Source organism: Acipenser ruthenus, chromosome 17 (assembly GCF_902713425.1).
Source record: "Acipenser ruthenus chromosome 17, fAciRut3.2 maternal haplotype, whole genome shotgun sequence".
Classification (NCBI taxonomy): Eukaryota; Metazoa; Chordata; class Actinopteri; order Acipenseriformes; family Acipenseridae; genus Acipenser; species Acipenser ruthenus.
This window is the reverse complement of record NC_081205.1, coordinates 15,279,260-15,307,211: the sequence shown is the minus strand read 5'-3', so window position 1 is coordinate 15,307,211 and position 27,952 is coordinate 15,279,260. Positions and strand designations below refer to the sequence as shown.

At 41.9% G+C, this 27,952-nt stretch overlaps 1 protein-coding gene across 1 annotated transcript in view; it reads right to left on the bottom strand.

Annotated features, from left to right (window-relative positions):
- ankmy1 (ankyrin repeat and MYND domain containing 1) overlaps window positions 1-27,952 on the bottom strand; it is a 121,138-nt gene that overhangs the window by 38,423 nt on the left and 54,763 nt on the right. The window contains exons 12-17 of the mRNA XM_034038718.3: window positions 25,049-25,180; window positions 20,483-20,596; window positions 19,497-19,662; window positions 13,754-13,826; window positions 4,495-4,533; window positions 3,852-4,006 (exon numbers count right to left, since the gene is read on the bottom strand). Coding sequence (XP_033894609.2) covers window positions 3,852-4,006; window positions 4,495-4,533; window positions 13,754-13,826; window positions 19,497-19,662; window positions 20,483-20,596; window positions 25,049-25,180 — 679 coding nt within the window. The remainder of the gene's footprint in view (window positions 1-3,851; window positions 4,007-4,494; window positions 4,534-13,753; window positions 13,827-19,496; window positions 19,663-20,482; window positions 20,597-25,048; window positions 25,181-27,952) is intronic.

The following is a 27,952-nucleotide window of genomic DNA, read 5'->3' as shown; positions in this document are numbered from 1 at the left end:
TGCTCTGATTATTCGTTCATTTCTTGACACATATGGGGCTTCTGATCCTTGGCGCTTTCTTTTTCCAACTGCCCGGCAGTACTCTTTTTTTTCTCCTGTACATCAAACATACTCTCGTATTGACTACTTTTTTCTGGACAAAAAACTGCTTCCCATTGTACGTTCTTGTACGTATCAGAGTATAGTCATATCAGATCATGCGCCTCTGGTTTTGGAGCTTGTTTTCACAGGCAGGTGGCACCACGTCACCCTTGGAGGCTCAGCCCTCTATTATTATCTGATCAAGACTTTGTCCAGTTTATTTCTTCCCAGATAGACTTCTTTCTGGATACCAACTCAACACCTGGGATGTCCTCCATCACTTTATGGGAAGCCTTAAAGGCTTATTTACGAGGCCAAGTAATCTCTTATAGTGCTCGACTCAACAGGCTTCGAACAGGGCGGCTCTCAGAACTAACTGACCTTATTTTGCAGTTAGATCAGCAACATGCTCTCTCTCCCACTCCAGAACTCTATAAACAACGATTGTCCCTACAGACTGAATTCAACCTTCTCTCCACTAAACAGGCAGAGCAATTAATGATTAGATCACGGCATGCACTATATAAACATGGTGACAAGGCTAGCAAAATTTTAGCACATCATCTGCGTCAATCTGCTGCTTCACATTTGATCCCACAAATTAATTCTCAATCAGGTCTGCCTACAACTGACCAGCAGGAGATTAATGATCAATTTAAAACATTTTATTTTTCTCTTTACAAATCGGAATCACCTGCCGATCCCGTATTAACCGATTCTTTTTTTGAGAGCCTTCCTGTTCCAGCGTTGGATCCTGACTCAAAAGCCCACCTGGAGGAGCCCTTTGCCCCAGATGAAATAACTCAAGCTATTAGGTCAATGCAGAGTGGTAAATCTCCTGGCCCAGATGGGTTTCCCATAGAATTTTATAAGAAATTTAGCTGTAGTTTGTCTCCCCTACTGAGCACCATGTTTGCTGAATCTTTTACATCTATGTCCCTACCGCCTACGCTGTGCCAAGCCTCTATCTCTGTACTGCTTAAACAGAGTAAGAACCCTCTTGATTGTGGGTCCTACCACCCCATTTCGCTGCTTAATGCAGACTTTAAAATCCTTGCTAAGACCCTGGCACACCGTCTTGAGTCGGTTCTCCCCTCTATAGTCTCCTCTGACCAGACAGGATTTGTGCAGGGCAGACACTCTTATTTTAACCTTCGCCGCCTGTTCAATATTATATATACTCCCTCTTCTCCCCTGCCTGAGGTTATTCTTTCTTTAGATGCAGAGAAAGCTTTTGATCGTGTTGAATGGGACTACTTGTTTGCTGCTCTACATAGGTTTGGCTTTGGTCACAATTTTATTTCATGGATCAAGCTGTTATATTCCTCCCCTACAGCTTCTGTTCGCACAAATGATGTGCAATCCAAATACTTCCCTCTCCACCGAGGTACAAGACAAGGTTGCCCTCTCTCTCCCCTTCTTTTTGCAATTGCCATTGAACCTCTTGCAATATCCCTGCGTGTAAATCAGGATGTAAAAGGAGTAATTCGGGGGGGGGGGGGGGCGCGAGCAGAAGGTGTCACTTTATGCTGATGACCTTCTTTTATATATTTCTGATCCTATCTCTTCCCTCCCCATGCCTTAGTCATACTGGAGCAGTTTAGCAGGTTCTCTGGATATAAACTAACCTACACAAGAGTGAATTGTTCCCTATCAACTTGGCAGCTCGTCGCTGTCCCCTTGAGAATCTCCCTTTCAAAATTGCATCCGAAAGCTTTACTTACTTGGGGGTCACAGTCACACGCTCATACAACAAACTCTTTAAATTTAACTTTACTCCCCTACTAGAGCGTATTAAACAAGACTTTCTTCGCTGGTCCACTCTACCACTTTCTCTGGCAGGTCGCATCAACTCGGTCAAGATGAACACACTCCCTAAGTTACTCTACCTGTTTCAATGTATCCCTGTTTTTATTACTAAAAGTTTTTTCAATACACTAGATCGGATGGTTTCTTTGTTTATTTGGAATAAGAAGCCTCCCAGAATTCGGATTTCCTACAAAGAATGAAACCAAGGGGGGGTATGGCTCTGCCTAACTTTTAGTTTTATTATTGGTCGGCTAATATCCGAAATCTATTACATTGGTCACATTTTCACCCCCGGCTGGACGGCCCTGCGTGGATGGCCATGGAGTCAGCCTCCTGTCGCTTTACCTCCCTGCCTGCCCTTCTGTGCTCTTGGTATTAAGTCTCTTAAAGATTTATACATTGACAATAATTTTGCATCGTTTGGCCAGCTTGTCCAAAAATTTAACCTACCTTAAACACACTTTTTTCACTACATGCAAATTCGAAACTTTGTTCATAACAGAGTGGTTCAATTTCCTCTACTGCCTCCCAAATCAATCACTGATTCGATTCTAGAATTCAACCCTGACAGTAGGGGCATAATATCTAAAATTTATAACATTATATTGTCTCTGCATTGCCTTTCATTGTCCACTTTGAAAACCCTGTGGGAACATGATCTAGGACTCCAGCTAACTGATGACATTTGGGAATCCATCCTTGCTCGTGTGCATTCCTCTTCAGTTTGTGCTCGGCATGGGCTTATTCAATTCAAGATCTTACACCGTCTTCATTTATCAAAGGTCAAATTGTCCAGAATATACCCTGAATTGGATCCAACCTGTGACAGATGCAAACTAGCACCAGCTTCTCTCATTCATATGTTCTGGTCCTGTCCCAGGTTGGCTCCATTTTGGACCTCTGTCTTTGAGACCCTCTCTCAGTTCTTACAAGTGCCTATTGACCCCACTCCACTCATTGCGATTTTCGGTGTGATTCCTGACAATGTTCCCTAAACAGGGCTGCAGTCGGACACCGTGGCCTTTGCAACTCTGCTGGCTAGACGCCTCATTTTGTTTGGTTGGAAACAGGCTGCCCCACCCTCACATGTTCACTGGATTAGGGATCTCATGTACTCCCTTAAATTGGGAAAAATAAAGTTTACATTAAGGGGATCCACTGCAAGATTTTATAAAGCATGGCAACCCTTTCTCTCCTATGTTGACAACCTCAGATTGCCCTCCCCTCCATAATCTTCCTTTATAAAATTAATAATAATGAAAAAGCAAGCACGGCACTTTCTTTCTCTGTCTTTCTCTCTGGCTCCTTCTTTTCTTTCTCTTCTGTCTTTCTCTTCTCTTTTATAACAATTATAATTATTATTAATATGATTTCTACTTAAATCTGTTAAATTGTGTTTATGTTTCATCCTGCTTAATTTGTGAAATCCAATAAACAAAGTTTAAAAATATATATATATATATATATAAATAATAATGAATAATTAGTTAGATATCTGAATATGATTCTCATTTGTGATCCCATCAGTGCTTCAGTATCGCTGGTGCGTGTATTGACTGCATTGGTTTTTATTAGGAATTGATGAATAAATGTGTACTTAAATATGTACTACATTTCAATTATATTTGAAAATTATATCACAATGCTTACTTAAATCTATTTTCCCAGGGGATGTAATATATTTATATTTGTAATATATTACACAATGTATACTTAAATATGTTGTTATATAACTAAATGAGATAAATATATATATACACAATATAAATACCACATTTGTGTGCATCCAGACATAAATTAAAGTTATCTGCAACAATGATAAGCTACATTAGTCATTAAAGTATATAAATTACTTATTAAAAATAAAAATGCATATGATGCAAGCTCAGAATGAATTTCAAATATATTTGAATGTGCATGTGATACATTCTCTCTGGGAATGCGTTAGGGTTTAACGTTACCTCCAACGTGGATGCACTCTTCCTTGTGCCAGCCGTTCCAGCCCTTGAGCTTGCAGGACTTGCTGCAGTAATACACCTCCCGGCAGCGGCTGCAGGGCACCAGGTGCACCCCCACTGAGCGCCCACACAGGTAACAGTACCCGAAGAGAGGCCTCCTGAGGAGAAGCACACAGAGTCAGAGACAGCAGCTCTACACAGTACCATAGAGTGCAGGAGAGGCACACAGAGTCACTGATCAAGCAGCTCTGCACAGTACCATAGAGTGCAGGAGAGGCACACAGAGTCACTGATCAAGCAGCTCTGCACAGTACCATAGAGTGCAGGAGAGGCACACAGAGTCACAGATCAAGCAGCTCTGCACAGTACCACAGAGTGCAGGAGACGCACACAGAGACAGGGACAGCAGCTCTACACAGTACCATAGAGTGCAGGAGAAGCACACAGAGTCACTGATCAAGCAGCTCTGCACAGTGCTCCCCCCCCCCCCCCCAAGGTGTTCTGCATGGGAGGAAAGAGGTAATATTTGGGGTCTATTGCACTCTCACACAAATTGCTCATCGAAACATTTTGCATGTCTTTACACTTATGAAGGTCTACTTAACTGTGTTGACTTTGCATTCAGTTGTATTAGATATTGCCTCACCTTATCAATGGAGCCCTGGTCCTGGTTTGACCTTGGATGCTGGTGGGCAAAATAAAACAAGCATGTCAGTCAGTTGTGAAAGAGTACAAACACCCTGACCTCCACCCATAGAAGAATGAAATATCGACCTTAATTTGTACATACATCCAGAGCCAACTCTGATACTCTCAACACCTTGTCTCACTAGAGCCCAGATTCCTCTGTATACCCTACTCTGATACTCTCAACACCTTGTCTCACTAGAGCCCAGATTCGTTTTGTAAATATTGAATAATAATAATACAAAAATGAATAATTGTGTATCTTTAAGGATTTCAAAATGGCTATGTTTTATTGGACCACAACAATAAATCAAACAAGCAGAGAGAATCATAGAATGCAGCTGTGTACCAAATCTGAAGACCTCAAAGCATGTAGTCTGTATTATTGAAATGGTAAGGGGTTAAAACCATCAACACCTGGAATTAAACATGACTGAGAGAATCATAGAAACTGACACGTGTGACCCTAAAACCCTTCCTCCCTTGTACAAGGTGCAAGCACCTTTTTGACCTGATGAGGAAACTGATTCTGCTCTGTTCCATTGTCCATAGATCTCGCCAGCCAATCTCCCATCTCGTCCATTCTCTCTGCTTGGCCTGGGAAACTGCCTTTTCCCACCTCATCCTCTCCTCCTGCTTTTGCACCTCATTGACTACCAGCTTCCTCCGTTGAGCAGGGGTTGCTTAGTAAAATGCAGGAGGAGCTGAACTGAGACCAAGGCCTCCTCTGCCATGCTGTACTTGCCCCATGATATCACTGATACGAAGGGCAGCCTTCGCATCTTCCACAGGTTCCTTTGCCGCCCACTTTCTTCCAGTTTTCAACACAGGTGCTGCCTCCCTCACACATTCGTCATGTGACTCTACCAATGTAATTTCCAATCGAACCTTGGTGCACTCAAACTCCTTGGTTAGAGCTGAGACTGGCAGCTGCAGCATCCCTTTACCATAAAGTCCCACTCTGCTGAGGCAGCGTGGAACTCCTAACCATTTCCTGAAGTATGAACTGATTAACGCTTCCAGCTTCTCTACTGTGTCAAGGAAACCTCATACACAGTGAGTGGCCACAGAAGTCTTGGCAGTAGACCAAATTGAAAGCACCAGAGTTTAAGTTTGCCCGGTAAAGCGCTGCTTCAACCTTGCACTGCTTGTCTTACTTCTTCCACACAAACTGTGTCCTTTAGGTTCCATCATACCATCTCCCAAGACTTTCACAGGCTTCTCAGACACTGTTGATATTATCCACTTATCCACTACTTTACCTTTAATTATAGAGATGCTCCTTGACTTAGTGGGCTTGAATTGCATTCATGCCCATTCAATGTTATTGATTAGTTTGTCCAATAACCGATTCGTGCAGGCTACTGTTGTAGTCATGGTTGTCATGTCATCCATGTATGCTCTAAGTGGTGGCAGTCACATTCCAGAAGCCAAGCGTTCTCCTCCCACTACTCATTTTGACGCCCAAATAATTACTTCCATTGCCATGGTAAAAGCCAGTGGAGAAATGGTGCATCCAGCTATTTCTCCAATTTCTAGACACTGCCATGTAGTGGTGAATTCTTAAGTTGAAAAACAAAATTGCAAATCTCCGAAGTAGGCTTTCACTAAGTTTGTTATTGTCCTCGGTACACTGAAAAAATCAAATCCTGCCCAAAGAACCGTATGCATTAGCTAAATCCAGGAATGTCACAGAGCTCCTTCCTCTCCTTTTTAGCTGCTTGATGTGCTCTAAGCATCCTGGGAAACATAAGAACATAAGAAAATTTACAAACGAGAGGAGGCCATTCGGTCCAGGGGACTTTTTCGACCTGAAAAAAGAAACAAGGACCAGGGGCAAGAAATGGAGATTAGATAAAGGGGCATTCAGAACAGAAAATAGGAGGCACTTTATACACAGAGAATTGTGAGGGTCTGGAACCAACTCCCCAGTAATGTTGTTGAAGCTGACAACCTGGGATCCTTCAAGAAGCTGCTTGATGAGATTCTGCGATCAATAAGCTACTAACAACCAAACAAGCAAGATGGGCCGAATGGCCTCTCTCGTTTGTAAACTTTCTTATGTTCTTATTTTGAATGACCTTTTCTGCTGCAACAGTGTTTGCTACTCCTCCTATTTTTGTGTCACCTGCAAATTTAACAAGTTTGCTTATGTGGCAGAGCAGGGCTTGGAAATACTGGCAGGGATGGAGTTAAATTCTCCTCCCTGCCCAGGTTGATTGCGTCAGGTGGGAGCAATCAAACAATTAATTATTCAATTACCATCCAGCCACCTGGCATAAAAGGAGGCCTCAGCCTGGAAGCCTTATTTTTGTAAGTTTTGTTTTGTGTTTATTGTCTGTATTTTGAAACCTTTTTGTTTGGCCCTTGTGCCAGTTTATTTTGTATTTTTATGTATTAACCCTTTCCGGTCCATTGTCGGACTGGTCCGACATTGCAATTATTCCTCTCAGGTCCTTTGTCGGACTGGGTCCGACATCATTATAGCAACGCAAAAAACGGGTTTCTAGTCGTTTTTTCTCCGGAAAAAGCCGAGAAAACCATTCAATTGCCGAGTGGTAGTGACAGGAGCCGAAACAAGTCGGGGAAAAAAAAAGGCGTATCTCATGAATAGTCATACATATGGCCCTGGTATCAGATAACGGGGCGGTCATAGTAAACAAGCTGGCTGAGTGCGTTAGCACACAGAGACTATCATGGACATTTGCAAAGCTTTTTTCAGATGTTATAGTAATAAAATAATGACTTTGATCGCAATATTGAGGAGTTTGGTGATAAAACGAGTGATGCGGAGATGATTGATCGGTATGTACGACTATTATTTTTATTATTATTTATTTCTTACATAGATGAAAGCGATCGCGAAAGAAAGGGTGTGCGGGGCTAGAGAAGCCTAGTGAGTGCTTTGTTGATATGCAGGGCCATTTAAACCCATTTGACTGTGGAAAAAAAAGACATTTTAAACAGCGTGTCTAAAATTAACTGCGCGTGTGAAAATAAATTGGACCTGACGCGCCCTTAATAAATGGACTGCAAAGGGTTAAAAGCTTTATTTTTTGAACTTTCACACTGTCTCTGAGTCTGAACCTCTGTCATCCTGTCACACTTGGTGTCAGAAACGGGATGGCGCCACCTGGAGGCTCAAGGCAGTATTTTTTTTGTTTTTTCTAAGTTTTGCGGGAAAAAAAACAAAAAACAGCACACACAAAAAAAACACTCTTACTACCTCAGCTACTCTCCTCTTTCTAGAACTCATTAATGTCATTAACGAAGTCATTAATGTAGATTAGGAATAGCAGAGGACCTAATACTGATCCCTGTGGTCACACCACTGGTTACCTCGCTCCATTTTTAGGTTTCTCCTCTAATCAGTACTTTCTGTTTTCTACATGTTAACCACTCCCTAATCCATGTGCATGCATTTCCTTGAATCGCTACTGCGTTCAGTTTGAGGATTAATCTTTTATAAAGGGGACTTTGTCAAAAGCTTTCTGGAAATCTAAATAAACCATGTCATATGCTTTGCAATTATCCATTTTCGATGTTGCATCCTCAAAAAAATCAAGCAGGTTAGTTAGACATGATCTTCATTTCCTAAAACCATGCTGACTGTCTCCCAGGATACTGTTACCTACCATATAGGTAATTTTCCATTTTGGATCTTATTATAGTTTCTATAAGTTTACATATAATAGAAGTCAAGCTTATTGGTCTGTAGTTACCTGGTTCGGTTTTGTCTCCCTTTTTGTGGATTGGTATTACATTTGCAATTCTCCAGTCTGTCAGTACAACCCCTGTCTCAAGGGGCTGTTGCATGATCTTGGTTAGCGGTTTGTAAATAACTTCTTTCATTTCTTTGAATACTATTTTAAGAGCTCCTAGTCCCTTTAACACTTCTGCCTCTGTTAAATTTATTTAAAATTGGATAGGAACAGGTCGACATGTGGGGCATGTTGTCCATATTATTATTATTATTATTATTATTTATTTCTTAGCAGACGCCCTTATCCAGGGCGACTTACAATCGCAAGCAAATACAAATACATTCAATCCTCCTTACCGGCTTTCTGTACTGAAGTGTCAATGAAGCAGTTCTTCATTAGGTAAGCTGACAATCTCTAAGCAACAATGCTGAAGAAAATCTTGCCTTCCACGTTTAACAGGGAAATAGGGCGATAGACCGATACTGTTCATCACTAGTTTTGTTTATGCAAGTCCTCCTCTCATCTATGACAGGGGTGCTGATATCCTGTGAACTGTGGTTTGCTTCCTGTCGCTGGATTTCATTCGACTGACTTCGTAAAAGGCACTGATCAGTGCTAGGCCCTTGTTCCTTCTCCCTCAAGCATTTCATTCTCCCTTGATGAATCTTCAAACCCCTAACTGTTGTCACTTTGCTGCAGCCGCAAACACAAACCTGGAGCTCCATGTCTTTGCTAACTGCAGATCTTGAGCTAGTCCTTTGCAAAGTACTCTCTGTTCTCATATCCGTTTCCTTTCTTAAGTCGTTAACCGTGTTGTCAAAGCTTGAGTCATCTTTCGCTCCCGCTCTTGCAGACTCCTTGGACGGGTGTCTCCAGCATCATGTTCCATTTGCAGACAAAGGAAATGGATCTTGGCATCCAAAGCTGGATTTACTGGCCAGCTGTTGTCTTCAATTCAAGGTTGTTACTCTGTATAATCCTGTATATTCACAAGGAAAGGCACCTTACGGTACAAGAAAAACTAATGTCCATTACCTCATAACGTTATCTATAAAATTAATGAGAGCTTGGTACTGAGAATTAGGATGCAGGCTTCTCCTTACCAGTAGAGATATCGTTTTAAGTAGTCTCTTGAATCTAACGCAGATATGACTTCATGCAATGAATTTGGGAAAGTGCTAACAGTCAAGTTTCTTATTAATTATTGTAATGCACGTTTTCCTGGTGTCCCAAACCGTGTAGCATCCCGCTTGCAGCTTGTTCAGAATACCGCTGCTAGAATTCTGACTAAAACCAAAAAAAATGAACATATTACCCATTTTGGCTCTTTACACTGGTTCCCTGTGCAGTATAGAACTGATTTTAAGATGTTGCTGTTAATTTACAAGGCCCTGAATGGATTAGCACCTAGTTATTTGCAGGAGTTACTGATCCCGTATCTTCCAAACCGCACTCTGAGATCACAGGATGCGGGGCTGCTGGTTATTCCTATTCCTAACAAAAGCAACACAGGAGGTAGGGAACCTTTGTTTATCAGGGAAGCTGGACTGTTACAGTTTTCAAGTCTAGACTAAAAACGCACTTTTATAAAATGGCTTTTTTTATCTTAGTGGGCTTTAATGTAACTTTAAAATTGCTGCTTTTGTATTATTATGTATATACTGTTATTTAAATATGTTATTTAAATGGTCTGATTGTGGCAGCTGTATGTGTGACATGATATACAAACGTATTGTGGTTTGTTCTTTTTTATCTCAGTGCTTTGCGATACTTTTGTATAAAAGGTGCTATATAAATGCAATAAATAAATAAATAAAAATAAATAAATAAATAAAAAGTAACTCTGGTTAGAAACTGGGCCCCTCGAGTCCTTATCTAGAAGTTGTCAAGGACTGCTGAAGCAGGGGATTTTTAGCTGGAGAGAAGCCAAGTTTGTTAAAACATATTTATACATGAAAACAAACCAGCTGATTGACAACACACTGAAAAGAACATAAGAAAGTTTACAAACGAGAGGAGGCCATTCGGCCCATCTTACTCGTTTGGTTGTTAGTAGCTTATTGATCCCAGAATCTCATCAAGCAGCTTCTTGATGGATCCCAGGGTGTCAGCTTCAACAACATTACGTGTAAGTAAGTTTTTACTGTTAAGAAGGAAATATATTTTAGACCAATGCTGGAATAATTAAACAGAGAAGGTGTTATATACTAAAAACATCTCTCTATATGTATACTTCTATTTTAATAAGTAATAATAAGAATAAGAATAAGTTCTATAAAAGTCGAGGCAAGACCAGTAAATCATCATTCAGCTTGGTAACACAAGCTGTTTGGTCCATTCTCTGAAGATCTCTGAAAAAGCTGGTTGCTGTTTGGTCGTATTCAGAAGCCTCTGCCGTCAAACTCTTGACTTTACTTATATTCTACACTACACTTCCATATATTGGGAGGTAAGCATAATCTTGATTTTATATCTCACTTATATTGAAGCATCACTATAGGGATAGGAGTTATATTTTAGCTTTAGATAATTACATATTGAATACTTTAGGATTAAGCTGTGGGTGTTTATTAGCGTTTCACATGTCTAGCCCAAGGGCAAATTATACTATAACCATAATTGTTTGAAGTATTAATGCTGTTAAATTTGTACAAGGTACAGGATCACCCAGATTGCCTATTAGCTGGGATCTGACGTGGTCTGTAATCACACAATCAATTTTTAAACATTTAATAAACCGAAGGAGTACTAATACTGCTCTGATTTATTACTGCTCAAATTTGAATGGGTCTGTGTGAATTTTCTTGATCATTTAAAAGTTGTCTGGATATAATAATGTCTTAAGTCAGTGCATGAACAATCCACTTACAGGAGTCCAAAACATCTCTGTGTCCTTCTTAACTCCCTTGGCTTTAAGACTAGAACCACCAGGTTTATGCTTCTACCTATCAAACTATCAGATACAAAGTTTTATTTATGAACATCATATATAACATTTGCATACGAGAAACACTGTATTTAAATGAAAATATAAACATAAAAGGCTTTATTTTCGAAATTAGCGCATATAATGCATGACGTAAAAAAACTAAAATAAACATTTCAAAAAAGAAATTGTGTAAACAGGTATAAACTGCTATATGTACATACAAAATTGTAAAAAACTAAGTAATTATTTACAAAAATAACATAAAAGCCTTTTTTTTCACATTAGCCTACTGCATAGCAGTAATGTAGGCCTACATACACAATTGTAAAATCGAAATAATTACTTAAAAATAGCATAATAAAGTTCCCAATTCCCATTGTGTAACGGGAATGGGCATTCAGGGAAACATACTTCAAAGTAGCCCCCATATTAGCACAATCCACACAGATGTAACGCTTATCAACTTGTCGTGTGCATTTACCACATACTGCTCTTTCACACTGCGCACAGATACCAGAAGTATTATTTTTATTGCGTTTAGTTACCTCGCATTGTTTTCTGTTGTGTGTGTCACTTGATGCGCACTGTATCCAGGCTGAGCTGCGTTTCTCTGCCGCTTTGCAGTTTTCTGATCGAAATGTTTCTGTCAAAGCTCCGTGGCTAGCATCATAAGAGATCTCTCCTACTGATATTTTGCTGGGTGCATTCCTTGTACAAACTGAAGGAACTGGTGGCTGCCATGTCCAGTACATTGTAAAATACAGCAACTGGATACCGGTGATTGCTTTCACTGAGTACTACATTTTGCACAGATGGTGGAAACTCTCTTCTCGCGTTGTTTACTGTTCTAACCAGGCTGTTTTTTTTTTCTTCAACTGTTTTGCTAATTACAGTGAAATAAAAAAAAATGTCATTGGTAACATTCATCCCTTTTCCTAAGCACGGTTACATCAGCCTAAGTACCAGATTGTCACCCAGTCTCTGACCAGCTGGGCGAGTTTCATCTTTGCACAGGTAGAGGTAGGGTCCGCTGCCAGCCAAAACATGATCCCAAATGTATTGTGTCCAGCAACACTGTGCTTTTGTTGGGAACAGCTGCTTGTCCATGTAGTGTTTTATGTTTAGCTTGAAGCAGGCAATGCTGTTTTCAATGAAGTCGTTCCAAATTTCTGATGCCAAGGCAAACATATCTGTAGTTGCTCTCAAATCAAAACACAAAAATCTCAAAATGTCTCAAAAAATTCTTGTAATAGTAATATTATAAGACAGCAGACTATATATGCTCACATACACAGCCAGACGGCAGTTCTCCATGGAATTGATAGGATTACAATAGATATTTGGATAACACATATCTAGACTTCAAGAACAATATTCTATTCAAATACATACTGCTGTAAACTCAGCGGACGTAGAAATAACAAACTGACTTGTTTACATATAAAAGAATAGCACATTGTAGGTTATATAATAAAAAATATATTGACAATAAAAGCATGTATTACTATTACAAGCCGTCAAAATGACTACTTTTGGCGGTTCTAGGTAGAAGTGCTCATAACTTTTTTATTTTTGCGATTCTGACTTTCAAACGCCGTCAGGGTATTTAATACATGTATTTAGGAAAAGTCAAGAACAGACAACCGCAGATCTTTAACACATGCAGAGTAATTTAAATTTTAAAAGTGAAAACCGTCAAAATGACTACTGTGGCGGTTCTAATGTTAAGTGTGCTCAGAGCATAAAAGAAGTTCGTGGAATCTGACAAAACTGTGGACCAAATGTGAAAACTGTGGACCAAATGTGTTCTCTCTGCCTCGCTTCTCCCACGCAACTCCACTACTCCGCTCACTCCACTGGCTCCCGATCACCGCTCGCATCCAGTTCAAGACTCTTGTACTAGCCTACAGATGCCTTGACCAGACTGCACCCAGCTACCTCCAGACCCTCATCTCTCCCTACACCCCCACTCGACCTCTCCGCTCCACCTGCACTAGAAGACTGGCTCTACCTCCTCTACGCTCCCCTGCCTCCAGAGCCCGCTCCTTCTCCACCCTTGCTCCGCAGTGGTGGAATGACCTTCCTACAGATGTCAGGACTGCCCAGTCCCTGACCACATTCCGGCGCCTCCTTAAGACTCACCTCTTCAGACAGCACCTGTAGAACTCCTCTGTTTTTCCCCTGGGACACTTATCACCCTTCCTTAAATGTGCTTTACATGCTCTTATCTGCCCCCTATTTTACTGCATTTAATCCTGTACTTCAGAGTACTGTAATCTGTCAAGTGTTTAATCTGTAGTATTTTGTATTTAATCATATCCTGATGTAACTATCACTGACACTGTTATCTGTTGTATTATTGAATTGTATTTTGTCACACTTGTACTTGCTTGAACCAAAGTCATTGTATTTATCTTGCTCTTAATTGTATTATTACTTGTACTGTGATACTAGAAATGCATTTGCTTACAATTGTAAGTCGCCCTGGATAAGGGCGTCTGCTAAGAAATAAATAATAATAATAATAATGAAGACACGGTTTCAAAGTGTGCTGTCTATCAAAGAAATGTTCAAAGAGCACAAACCTGTTGGAGTGTTCAGGTAAGAGAGCAGAGGCTCCAGCCCCCGTGTACACAAACTTAGCGCTAGGACTGCGACCTGCCAGGACAAACAAGACCCCTCATGATCCAAAACACAGTACAACAGTGCAGCAACAACACAAAGAGACACTCACAACACAGTACGATAGGTTATCATCATAACCCTGGTTCCCTGAAATAGAAATGTAATCATTACCTCATGGGTATTAATCATGGTTATTAATGCTTTAATGCCGTCTAACCTAAATAGGTATATCAAAGCTGCACACAGTGTCTGTGATCCAGTCACGCCCACCCCCGAGGGCATAAAAGAATGCTGACACAAACATTGTCATCATTTTCCCTTCAAGACTGCTGCAATCATGGACGCAGCCACCTTAAAGGGTAATGGTTGCATTTCTATTTCAGGGAACCAAGGTTATGACAATAACCTAACATTCCCTGTCAAATACGAAATGTAACCATTACCTCATGGGTATGAATACCAAAGCTGTCGGAAGGCAATATTGCAGACAAACTGGAATGCCACAAGGCTAGGCCAAGGCCACCTTGTGCGTTACTTTGAGGAGCCCTGGCTTCTGCAAAAATTAAGCAGGATTTTGTAATTGAAAAAGCTTGCATCTCACAAGTGCTTCAAGCACCACATTAAGCCTCCAGCGAGGGACAATATCTTTCGTACGCGGCCAAAGCCGGCGAGTTCCCTTTACAAATTTCCCCGCTAGGAAATGTGCTCCTGGAGAGACTGAATCAATCTTAATATGACAAGCCGAAATGGCTGCCAAATAGACCTTTAATGTAGAGGGGGATTTCCCCTCATCAAATAGGTCCTGTAAAAATTGCAGTATAACTGCCACGGGACAGGTCGTGGGGTCAAAACCCTTAGGCAGGCACCAAGTTTGAAACACGCCCCACTTGTACCCATACTGGGAATGCATGGACTCCGCTCTGGCATTCTGTAGTGTCAATGGCCCTATTAGGTAACCCCAGAGGGCTCAAATGTTTGCAGTTCAGACCCAGAGCTGCAGGCTCGATGGGTTGGGATGCCACAATGTCCCCCCGCGCCTGACCGAGTAGGTCGCAGCGTTTCGGCACGTTCCAAGGCTGGCTGCTCAAGAACTGTATTAGGATTGAAAACCACAGTCTCCTGGGCCAATAAGGGGCTACTAATAGCACCCTGGCCTGGTCCTGCCTGATCTTTTCTAAGCACAGCGGGAGCATGGCAAGTGGCGGAAAGGCATATAGAAGCTGCCTCGGCCACTGGTGCGCCAAGGCATCTATTGCCAGTGGGTCCCTGGCTCCTGTTATGGAGAATCAGAGGGGACAATGGGTTGATTCTAGGGAGGCAAAAAGGTCCACCTGTGCCGTCCCAAATCGTTGCCAAATAAGGCTCACCACATCTGGGTGAAGCCTCCATTCTGAGGAGGTCCGCTGGAGGTCTGCTGCCCAATGCGTCACCCCGGGAAGATGTGCTGCTCACAGTGAGAGGAGGTGATGGTGCACCCAGAGCAACAGCTTGCGTGCAACCCGGTGGAGACTGGGGGACGTGACGCCGCCCTGGTGGTTTATGTAGTGTAGTGTACATCAGAACAAGCATGTGTCTCTCCTGAACCTCCTGTAAAGAAATCTGCAAGGCTAGAAACACTGCCTGCAGCTCCAAAATATTTACATAAAGCCCCTGCCACAGGGGTTTCCATACTCCTTGCGCTCCCCTGCCATTCCACACGGCACCACAGCCGAGGCTGGACGCATCCGTGGTGATAACCTCCTTTCTGGTAACGCTGCCCAGCACTACATCTAAGCACAGGTTAGCAGGCTGTGTCCATCCAGCCCTGAGGGGAGGATAAAACCCTCTCTTTCTGAACTGAAGATGGAGAGGAGTCTTGTCCAAGTGGAATGGATGAAGGTCGCTCTACAGAGCTGCGAGGCACTCGTCTCTTCAGTGTGTGCTTAGTAAAAGACACACAAAACTCACAGGAGTTGCAGTTGGCAAGTGCCTCCATAGCATGCTATGGACCCAAACAGGCAGTGAATCTGCCGTGCCTGTTATCCACAGGGAGACCAGTCTTGCATGTATCGCAAGAATGAAACCCTGGCATAATGTAACCGCAGTGGTGTAGAATTTAAACAACCGCTCAGCTGTAATTACTAGAACAGATAATGTATTGTACTAGGAACCAAAAAAGTTGAACAGCGCGCACTTGCTATGCAACCGGCAAAAGCACTGTAATGCGTCAACAGTGGCAAATGACTCTGACCAGATCCGCTGATAAGTCTTGGTTACTTTTAAGTACCTGCACGGAGCCTAGGCATCTAGTACAGTACTGTATAGAATTTTTTTTATGTACAGACACACGTCACGACACACACTGTATGGTACTTACACAGTGTTTGTACGGTGCACGGGTTATGGTACACACGGTATGGTGCAAATGGTGCGGTACACACGATACGGCGCACACTGCACGGTGCTTGCATGGTGCATGCTACTAACAGTACGGTGCACATGGTACAGTACAGTGCACAATGCACAGTACAAACGGTATGGTGCAAACAGTATGGTACACAAGGTACAGTACCCACTGCATGGTGCTTTACGGTGCACACTGTATGGTACGGTGCACAATGCACGGTACGGTACGGTGCACAGTACACGCAGTACAGTGTAACGGTACGGTACGGTGCACGGTATACACAGTACGGTGTAACTGTACGGTACGGTGCGGTACAGTGCACAGTACACGCGGTACGGTGCAAATGACAAGGTACGCTGCAAATAAGAACATAAGAACATAAGAAAATTTACAAACGAGAGGAGGCCATTCGGCCCATCTTGCTCGTTTGGTCGTTAGTAGCTTATTGTTCCCAGAATCTAATCAAGCAGCTTCTTGAAGGAACCCAGGGTGTCAGCTTCAACAACATTACTGAGAAGTTGGTTCCAGACTCCCACAATTCTCTGTGTAAAAAAGTGCCTCCTATTTTCTGTTCTGAATGTCCCTTTATCTAATCTCCATTTGTGACCCCTGATCCTTGTTTCTTTTTTCAGGTTGAAAAAGTCCCTTGGGTCGACATTGTCGATGCCTTTTAGAATTTTGAATGCTTGAATCAGATCGCAGCGTAGTCTTCTTTGTTCAAGGCTGAACAAATTCAGTTCTTTTAGCCTGTCTGCATATGACATAATTCTGGTCGCTCTTCTTTGCACTCTTTCTAGAGCAGCAATATCCTTTTTGTAGCGAGGTGACCAGAACTGAACACAATATTCTAGATAAGGTCTTACTAATACATTGTAAAGTTTTAACATTACTTCCCTTGATTTCAATTCAACAATTTTCACTATATATCCAAGCATTTTGTTGGCCTTTATTCTAGGTGAAGTCATTTCTGAGTAGATTCCTTCTTCAATTTCAGTATCTCCCATATGGTATTTATAATGCACATTTTTATTGCCTGCGTGCAGTACCTTAGACTTTTCTCTATTAAATGTCATTTGCCATGTGTCTGCCCAGTTCTGAATGCTGTCTAGATCATTTTGGATGACCTTTGCTGCTGCAACGGTGTTTGCCACTCCTCCTATTTTTGTGTCGTCTACTGATCCCTGTGGTACTCCACTGGTTACCTCGCTCCATTTTGAGGTTTCTCCTCTAATCAGTACTTTCTGTTTTCTACATGTTAACCACTCTCTAATCCATGTGCATGCATTTGCTTGAATCCCTACTGCGTCCAGTTTGAGAATTAATCGTTTATGCAGGACTTTGTCAAAAGCTTTCTGGAAATCGAAATAAACCATGTCGTATGCTTTGCAATTATCCATTGTCGAAAAAAAAATCAAGCAGGTTAGACATGATCTCCCTTTCCTAAAACCATGCTGACTGTCTCCCAGGATACTGTTACCATATAGGTAATTTTCCATGTTGGATCTTATTATAGATTACAGAAATTTACATATAATAGAAGTCAGGCTTACTTAATGGTACAGTACGGTGCACAATGCATGGTACACACAGTATGGTACACACAGTACTGTGTAACGGTACGGTATGGTGCATGGACCACGGTACACACGATACGGTGCAAACGGTACGGTACCGTACGGTACGGTGCGGTGTGGTGCAGAGCACGGTCCACTACCGTTGCAGTAACCTTGTTCACTAAGAACGGTGGTAGATCAGTGACCTACTGGCTTAACACAACACAGCCCTTAGACTGGAGGAAGCCTGCTGTCACTGTGGCACTGCAAGCAGAAACCAGAGCGGCAATGAAACACAGGGAGGACTGCACGCAGTCACACCTGAAGCAGAGCTGAGCCCAGCGACTGCTTAGTGAATCGGCAGGGTAGCCTCGTTCGTGGGAACGAGAACAGATCTGAGACCTACAGTTACCACGGGAGTGGAATAGAGATGCCCACCTATAACACTCGTGGCTAACTAACAGTTTGAAAAACTGAAGAAAGCCTACTGCTAGAGCCCTAACAGTCTTCACACTAATTCTGCAAGCAGATACTAATGTGGCAACGAGACACTGTGGAAAAAACTGCAAGTAGTTTGACCCAAGTGTGCCTCGGTCTAACGCAGGACAGCTGAGCCCAGCAGCCGCATTAGTGTTTCTGAAAAGAAAAAAAACAGAGAATACACACAGAGAAAATGTTTTATTTAAGCTAGCAGCTTAAGAGAGAGCACAAGTAGCCGACTTAAGGTGTTTGATCTCGGGGAGGAGCAGCAGAGCCGGCGGCTTCGTGCGTGGCACAAGGCCGCAAAGGGACTAAATGAAAAACCATGGCTGAGTACACAATATGTGTAAGTAGTAAATACTATAAGCACGTAAATTAATCACAGTAAGTGATTTAAAACACAAGCGATGAAGTCAGATATAACTATGATACTTATCTGTTTGTAGATCTCTCTCTCAGGTCGGTGAAAGGAAAAATGATGACGATGTTTGTGTCAGCAGTCTTTTGCCCTCGGGGCCGGGTGCGACTATGTCACAGACACTACGTGCAGCTTGAAAAATCTATTCAGGTTAGACGGTGTCAAAGGATTAATACCCATGAGGTAATGGTTACATTTCGTACTTGATAGGGAACAACACACACATAGAGACCCTCACAACACAGTACAACACTGCAGCAACGACACACAGAGGACCCTCACAACACAGTACAACACTGCAGCAATGACACACAGAGGACCCTCACAACACAGTACAACACTGCAGCAACAGAGTGAAAAGCTTTGGTTGGCACTCTTCTAAAAGGGGCAGTGATAGTGTTGTTTGTGCTAATTAGAGATATGTGAAGCATCGTAAAGCCTTGGCTGGGGGTTCTAGTGCTGGAATGGGCTTCTAGTGCTGGAATAGTTTTAGTGCTAAGGGGGTTCTAGTGCTGGAATAGGGTTCCCGTACTAAGGGGTTTTAGTGCTGGAATGGTATTCTAGTGCTATAGGGGTTAACGTGCTGGCATGGGGTTCTAGTGCTGGAATGGGGTTCTAGTACTATAGGGGTTCTCATGCTGGCATGGGGTTCTCCTTCTGGCATGGGGTTCTAGTGCTATAGGGTTTATTGTTCTGGCATGGGGTTCTCGTGCTGGCATGGGGTTCTAGTGCTGGCATGGGGTTCTAGTGCTATTGGGGTTCTCATGCTGGAATGGGGTTCTAGTGCTATAGGGGTTATCATGCTAGAATGGGGTTCTAGTGCTATTGGGGTTCTAGTGTTGGGATGGGGGGGTATTGTTGCTCACTGTGGATGCCCTGCTGTTTCTCCTTCTCCAGACGCTCCCTCTCTTTGTGCACAGCAGTGCTGCGCAGTAGCCCCCCCATGAGATTGAGCATATTCCTGCGCGAGTTGTACACCTCCCTCTCCCGGGAGGTCAGGGCATGGTAGGGAGTGTGAGCGATACGCCAGTCCTGAAACAGACAAGAGGACAAGAGGCAGTCAGGATTCTCACAGAGGCTCAATGAGGATTCACACTCTGCACTGAGACTCAAATGCATAACAATGTAGATTCTGTTACTGACAATTTCTACTTGTTTCACAGACTTCCTTGGAGGCACATCTCTCACTATGGGCAAGACTCTATGCATTAGAAATCTAATACTTTTTTTAACCAGATTGAGTTCAATGAGAACATTTTGGATAATTAAAGGATTTATGTTAAAAAAACAAACAAACATGATAAATAATGCCTGTGTGAAATTGATATTTATTTAAAAATAAAAATAAATGTGGCGACACAAAGCCTATACCAAGACTGATGTCTTTCAAAACAAAGAATTACACTCAATACAATGCAAACACACTGCAAAAGCTGCTGTTTTTCAATTGAATAGATGTTCAGGCTTATAAAGACCCCTTGCTTGTTTCTTAAGTTTGTAACACTGATGTGGAATTTTCTCCTTTCAAATAACAGCAGGTAATTCAAGACTGATGTGAACGTTTTTAAAAAGATGACACCAAGGTATTCCTGCTGCATCTGGATCCCATTCATTCAGACCTCATATCCTTAGAGGGGATCCAATTGAGAAGCAGATCACGTGTACCTAGCCCTTAGAAAATGTGCAGACTCATTTTGAAGTTTTGCCATGGTTACACAGTGCATTTTGCAATAGTTTTGCCACATTTAAAATGCTTTACCACACTTCTCTTGACTTCCCTATGCTTTACCATGCTTTCACTGTGTTGGATTACACTTTGCTATGCTTTTACTGTAGTACACTGTTACAGCACCTGAGAGAACACATAGTATCCGTAGTCCACTGCAGTGCCCACAGCTGTTCTGCACTCGTCCCCTAATGTGATGGGCATAAGGATGTTGGCACCAGCACTGACCAGCCTCTCCAGCTAAAGACACAAAAGACAGAATACCATTTTGAATGAACGCAGAAGAGTGAGAAAAACAAGCCTGCAGTGTTGAACATGGGAAAACCCGGTGGGGAGCACGACGGACGAAATTGAAATGGTGGAAATGATAAATGACTGCTTCCTAAAGCAATTTGTCAAGGCACCGACTAGTGGGGAGGCATGCCTTGATTTTGTCTTTTCAAATAACGAAGGCAGAATAACTAAAACAGTGGTCAGAGAACCATTGGCAAACTCAGACCACAACACAAACTCATTTGAAGTGATTTTTAAAACCCAAAAAGTAATGACTATTATTATTATTATTGTTATTATTTATTTCTTAGCAGACGCCCTTATCCAGGGCAACTTACAATTGTTACAAGATATCACATTATACATTATTTCATGTTATACAGATATCACATTATTTTTTACATACAATTACCCATTTATACAGTTGGGTTTTTACTGGAGCAATCTAGGTAAAGTAACTTGCTCAAGGGTACAGCAGCAGTGTCCCCAAACGGGGATTGAACCCACAACCCTCCAGTCAAGAGTCCAGAGCCCTAACCACTACTCCACACTGCTGACTAAAGCTAAGGTTTACAATTTTAGAAAAGCAAACTATGAAGGTATGAAACAGAGACTAACAGAAGTAGATTGGAGTAAAATAGAGAAAACATCCACAAAAAAAGGATGGCTGTTTTTTAAAAATGTAGTACTAGAGGCGCAAAACCATTACATCCCAAAAGTAGACAAATCTAAATCTAAAACAAAATGGCCAAAATGATTTAATAGATCAATTAAAAAAAATATTCAGCAAAAAAAGGCACTTTACAGAGCGTTTCAAAGGGACCAAAAGTACGCAGAAAGAGTACTTGGAACTGCAAACACAAGTCAAAAAGGAAGTTAGAAAGGCCAAGAGAGAGATAGAAATCAATACTGCTAAGGGGGCTAAAACCAATTCCAAAATGTTTTTCCAATATTATAACAGCAAGAGAACATTCAAAGAGGAGGTTAAATGTCTAAGAGACACAAATGGCAAAATCATAGACGAAGAAAAAAAAAAAAATAGTAAATATATTAAATGATTACTTTTCACAGGTTTTTACAAAGGAGGATACGGACAACATGCCCCACATGTCGACCTGTTCTTATCCAGTTTTAAATAACTTTAGCATAACAGAGGCAGAAGTGTTAAAGGGACTAGGAGCTCTTAAAATAAACAAATCCCCTGGGCCAGATGAGATCCTCCCAATAGTACTCAAAGAAATGAAAGAAGTTATTTACAAACCGCTAACCAAGATCATGCAACAGTCTCTTGACACAGGGGTTGTACTGACAGACTGGAGAATTGCAAACGTAATACCGATCCACAAAAGGGAGACAAAACTGAACCAGGTAACTACAGACCAATAAGCCTGACTGCTATTATATGTAAACTTATGGATACTATAATAAGATCCAAAATTACCTCTATGGTAACAGTATCCTGGGAGACAGTCAGCATGGTTTTAGGAAAGGGAGATCATGTCTAACTAACCTGCTTGATTTTTTTGAGGATGCAACATCGACAATGGATAATTGCAAAGCGCATAAAAGATTAATCCTCAAACTGAACGCAGTAGGGATTCAAGGAAATGCATACACATGGATTAGGGAGTGGTATACATGTAGAAAACAGAAAGTACTGATTAGAGGAGAAACCTCAAAATGGAGCGAGGTAACCAGTGGTGTACCACAGGGATCAGTATTAGGTCCTCTGCTATTCCTAATCTACATTAATGATTTAGATTCTGGTATAGTAAGCAAACTTGTTAAATTTGCAGACGACACAAAAATAGATGGAGTGGCAAACACTGCTGCAGCAGCAAAGGTCATTCAAAATGATCTAGACAGCATTCAGAACTGGGCAGACACATGGAAAATAACATTTAATAGAGAAAAGTGTAAAGGTACTGCACGCAGGCAATAAAAATGTGCATTATAAATATCAGATACTGAAATTGAAGAAGGAATCTATGAAAAGGAGTTTATGTTGACTCACAAATGTCTTCATCTAGACAATGTGGGGAAGCTATAAAAAAAGACCAACAAGATGCTCGGATATACTGTGAAAAGTGTTGAATTTAAATCAAGGGAAGTAATGTTGAAACTTTACAATGCATTAGTTAGACCTCATCTAGAATATTGTGTTCAGTTCTGGTCACCTTGCTACAAAAAGGATATTGCTGCACTAGAAAGAGTGTAAAGAGCAACCAGAGTTATTCCTGGTTTAAAAGGCATGTCATATGCAGACAGGCAAAAATAATTGAATCTATTCAGTCTTGAACAAAGAAGACTACACAGTGGTCTGATTCAAGCATTCAAAATTCTAAAAGGTATTGACAATGTCGAACCAGGGGACTTTTTTGATCTGAAAAAAGAAACAAGGACCAGGGGTCACAAATGGAGATCAGATAAAGGAGAATTGTGAGGGTCTGGAACCAACTCCTGAGTAATGTTGCTGAAGCTGACACCCTGGGATCCTTCAAGAAGCTGCTTGATGAGATTCTGGGATCAATAAGCTACTAACAACCAAATGAGCAAGATGGGCCGAATGGCCTCCTCTCGTTTGTAGACTTGTGGCAATGTGCCCCGCCCCTGTGTGCAATTGTGTGTTATGTGTTGTATGTTGCGTGCGTGTGTTAATGTTGGTGTATAGATTGGTACACGGGATATAAACGGGTCTGTGTTTCACGTGTATTTAAAAATGTAGATTTATATTTAGGCACGAGGAGGGCACAAATCACTTCACGTGCTGGTTAAATGTAATATGTGAGCACGGGGTTTAATTCAATTCACGTGCTGGGATTCAAGTGAATAATTAATTAGTAATTGAATCCCAGCACAACAGTATATATAGATGCACATTTCATTCAGTCGGGGTTGGGTGTTCGAGAGTGGAGAACGGGTGTGGAGAAGGAGAAACTAAATAGTGAAAGAAAGCGTAAATATAAGTGTTGTACTCACCGTGTTTGTTTGTCTCTCCGTGCACCGCTTGTTAAGTGTTTAGTACGTTTTGTTTGTCTATTTATTTTGGCTACCAGTGCCGTGTCCTGTTTTTGTGTTCCAACCTTTTATTTTCTGTTCTGTTATTAAATGCTGAGCGAAAGCATTCGCTCAGCTTCACCAAACCCCAAATCTCTGTCTGTTTATTTCCTGCATCTGGTCTGACGCCACCCACTCCGGCCGTCATTGTGACAAGACTTTCTTATGTTCTTTCTTATTATAATGAGATGTAAAGATTTTGCCTTGCACTAGGCAACTGCTGACCCTCCACCAACTTTGCACCTCCTCTTACAAGGTACAAACCATTGCAGGAGTAAGTAAGAGCTGTATAAAAGCACACACCTGCAGAGACCTGTCATTGGCTTCAGGATGGCTGCTGTGGTACACTTCTTTATGCGGCGACACTTAGCTCTTGTTGAGGAGAGGCAGGAACAGGGAGAGAAGGGCAAGACGGAGAAGACCCTGCCACTATAGGGGACCATATGGCCTCTTTGGTAGCATAACTGATGTTGGCTGAGGCTTTTACAGATAACTCAATTTCATGCTGAATGACCTCAGCTGTAAGGACTCTCAGCTCCTCCTCAGAAAGCGTTTATTTTCTTTTCCGTGTGCCAAAAAAACTTTGCTGCCCTTTCCCTGACATATTATTTTGTTTAGTTTGATTTTCATGCTCCACAAATCTCATACAGCGCCGACTGCTCTGTACTCTTAACTCACCTCACCTCTGGGCTGTAAGTGTGGCCCTCATTAAGACCCTTATTATCATGATTGTAGCTCATTGTGTGTGCGTGTTGAGTAATTTGCATTGCTCTTAAGCTTACATAGGCCGCAGTGCAAAATAATTGCCAGGCCGCTAGGCAATTTGGATTTTACAGCCGCAATTGCTTGCACTGCGTCTATCCTTGACAACAGCCCCAATTACCTCTTTTTCTGGCTATTGACTATATAATGCAGCTTAATTACTGTGTAATGGTTTTCAATCAATGAATATATTTTTTAATTCGTTCTATTAACCTTTTACAGACTTTTATTGTAAAGGTGCCAATACTTTTGTCATTAACAAATATTTGAAATATTCTTGAAATGTATTTGTTTACAACTGTAAGTCGCCCTGGGTAAGGGCGTCTGCTAAGAAATAAATAAATAAAATAAAAATAATAAAATTTGAAATGCCTTTCAAATATTTGAAATTCTGTTTGTTTTTTTATGAAGATTGTTTGTAAAACTATCTGAAATGGTGTATTAATTAGTGGCTAATGTTCATTAAATGCTTGTATTTTACATGTTTTCTTGTATTAAATGTAGGGTGTCATTACTTTTGTATGCGACTGTATAATTTTGCTGATATTGTTTTAAACTGCTGCAGTCCTGGCTGGTGCAGTAGGTGGCAGTGTTGTTTACCAGAGTGATTTTCTGTTGTGAGCTTCTCTTGCCGTCATAGGTGATGTTGACAGCAGCACAGAGCACGCTCCCCACTCGGCTGGACAGCGGCAGGTTTGGGTCAGCGCCTCCTGCCAGGAGCTCCTCTATAGCCTGCAGACACAAAAGAGACACACTTACCCAATGAGATACTGACCCTCACTGACCCAATGACACACTGACCCTCACTAACCCAATGAGATACTAACCCTCACTGACCCAATGAGATACTGACTCTCACTGACCCAATGAGATACTGACCCTCATTGACCAAATTAGATACTGACCCAATGAGATACTGACCCTCACTGACCCAATGAGATACTGACCCTCACTGACCCAATGAGATACTGACCCTCACTGACCCAATGACACGCTGACCCTCACTGGCCCAATGAGATACAGACCCTCACTGGCCCAATGAGATACAGACCCTCACTGACCCAATGAGATACTAACCCTCACTGACCCAATGACACACTGACCCAATGACACATGTTAAGTTTATTTTTCGGTAAAAACAAATTTAAATTGCAGTGAGTTAGTTCGGCTATATTTACAATATTAAATACACCACAGCAAGCACATTTGTCATATTTTCGATATTTTCATTGGCACAATCTGAGAGCTAAATTTAGTGAATGTGTTTTATTTTTAATTTTTACTGTGATCAAGTAAGCTGCAGTGCATTTCATTTTTAATTCCATTCATTTTTTGTTTGTTTTTTCTCAGCAGTACACTTCCTAATTACAGTCCTAAGTGTCTCTGTGCGTTCTGCTTTCACATTTCTTAAAATGGTCACATTGAGACATCCTGGGCAGAGGAATGTTGTCTTTTGTGTGTAATGTTTTGATGGAACAGGTGGCAACTTATTGGTCATGTTACGCTTGTCTTCCAATGCTAAGGCCAAACATCGCAGCACCTGGTCATGGCGCCAAGTAAACCGTCCTTGGCTAAGAGCCACCTTACATCCTGTCAAAATGTGCCTTAATGTTGCAGGTGATGAACACAAAGGACATGAGGGATCCTCTCTTACCCAGAGGTTTAGGTTCTGTGGTGATGGGAGAACATCATATGTTGACCTGATGAGGAAACTGATCCTGCTCTGTTCCATTGACCATAGGTCTTGCCAGCCAATCTTGCGTTGTTCCACACTCTCCCATCTCATCCATTCTCCCTGCTTGGCCTGGGAAATGGCCTTTACGCACCTCATCTTCTCCGCCTGCTTTTGCACCTCGTTGACTACCAGCTTCCTCAGTTGAGCTGGGGGTGCCTTGTGCCATGTAGGAGGAGCTGAACTGAGACCAAGACCCCCTCTTCCATGCTGAACTTGCCCCATGATATCACCAATTCGAAGAGCAGCCTTTGCATCCTCCACAGCTTTCTTTACCGCCTACTTTCGTCCAGTTTTCAGCATAGATGCTGCCTCCCTTAAGCATTTGTCTCGTGAATCTACTAATGTCATTTCTAGTCGGACCTTGGCGCACTTAAATCCTCGGTTAGAGCAGAGACTGGTAGCTGCAGTATTCCTTTACCATAAAGTCCCACTCTGCTGAGGCAGCGTGGAACTTCCAACCATTTCCTGATGTATGAACTGATTAAAGCTTCCAGCTTTTCTACTGTTGTCAAAGAAACCTTGTACACAGTCAGTGGCCACAGCAGCCTTGGCAGTAGACCAAACTGAAAGCACCAGAGTTTTAGTTTGCCTGATAAAGCGCTGCTGTCTATGCTCTTCAACCCTTCCACTGCTTGTTGTCTAACTTCTCCCACACGAACTGTGTCCTTTAGATCCCCGTCGTACCATCTCACAAGACTTTTCACTGGCTTCTCAGACACTGTTGGTACTGCCTCACCATTAATGTAGAACATTTTATCTACTACTTTACCTTTAATTATAGAGATGCTTCTTGATTTAATGGGCTTGAATTGCATTCGTGCCCATTCAATTGGTTATTGGTTAATTTGCCCAATAAGCGATTAGTGCAGGCTACTGTTGTAGTCATGGTTGTCATGTCATCCATGTATGCTCGAATTGGTGGTAGTCGCATTCCAGAAGCCAAGCGCTCGCCTCCCACTACCCATTTTGATGCCCTAATGATTACTTCCATTGCCATGGTAAAAGCCAGTGGAGAAATGGTGCATCCTGCCATTATTCCAACTTCTAGGCATTCCCATGTAGTGGTGAATTCTGAAGTTGAAAAACTAAATTGCAAATCCCAAAGTAGGCTTTCACTAAATTTGTTATTGTCATCGGTACACTGAAAAAATAAAATGCTGCCCAAAGAAGTTCATGTGGCACTAAACCATATGCATTAGCCAAATCCAGGAATGTCACATGGAGCTCCTTCCTCTCCTTTTTAGCTGATTGAATTTGTTGCCAGATCACATTGATGTGTTCTAAGCATCCTGGGAAACCTGGAATGCCCGCTTTTTGTAATGAAGTGTCAATGAAGCAGTTCTTTAATAGGTAAGTTGACAATCTCTGAGCAATAATGCTGAAGAAAATCATGCCTTCTACGTTTAATAGGGAAATAGGACGAAACTGATTGATGCTTGTAGAATCTTTTTCTTTAGGTATAAAGACTCCACCTGCTCGGTATCATGCTCTTGGCAGAACCTTCCCATGCCACTTTCATCAATTTTCACAGGATTCGTAGAACTCCTGAAGCACTCTTGTACACTCTGTACGGAACTCCATTAGGCCCTGGAGATCCCTTGCTTTTTTCACAGTTTGCTCTACTTCTTTCCACTGAGGTGCACAGTCCTCCATTTGGTATTCTGGTGGATTGATAGGTGGAATTGACATAGGCTCCTGCCTTTTTGAATCTGTATGTGTTTCCTCCAAATATCTCTCCAGCTCGAACTTAGATGCATATAGTGTGCCAT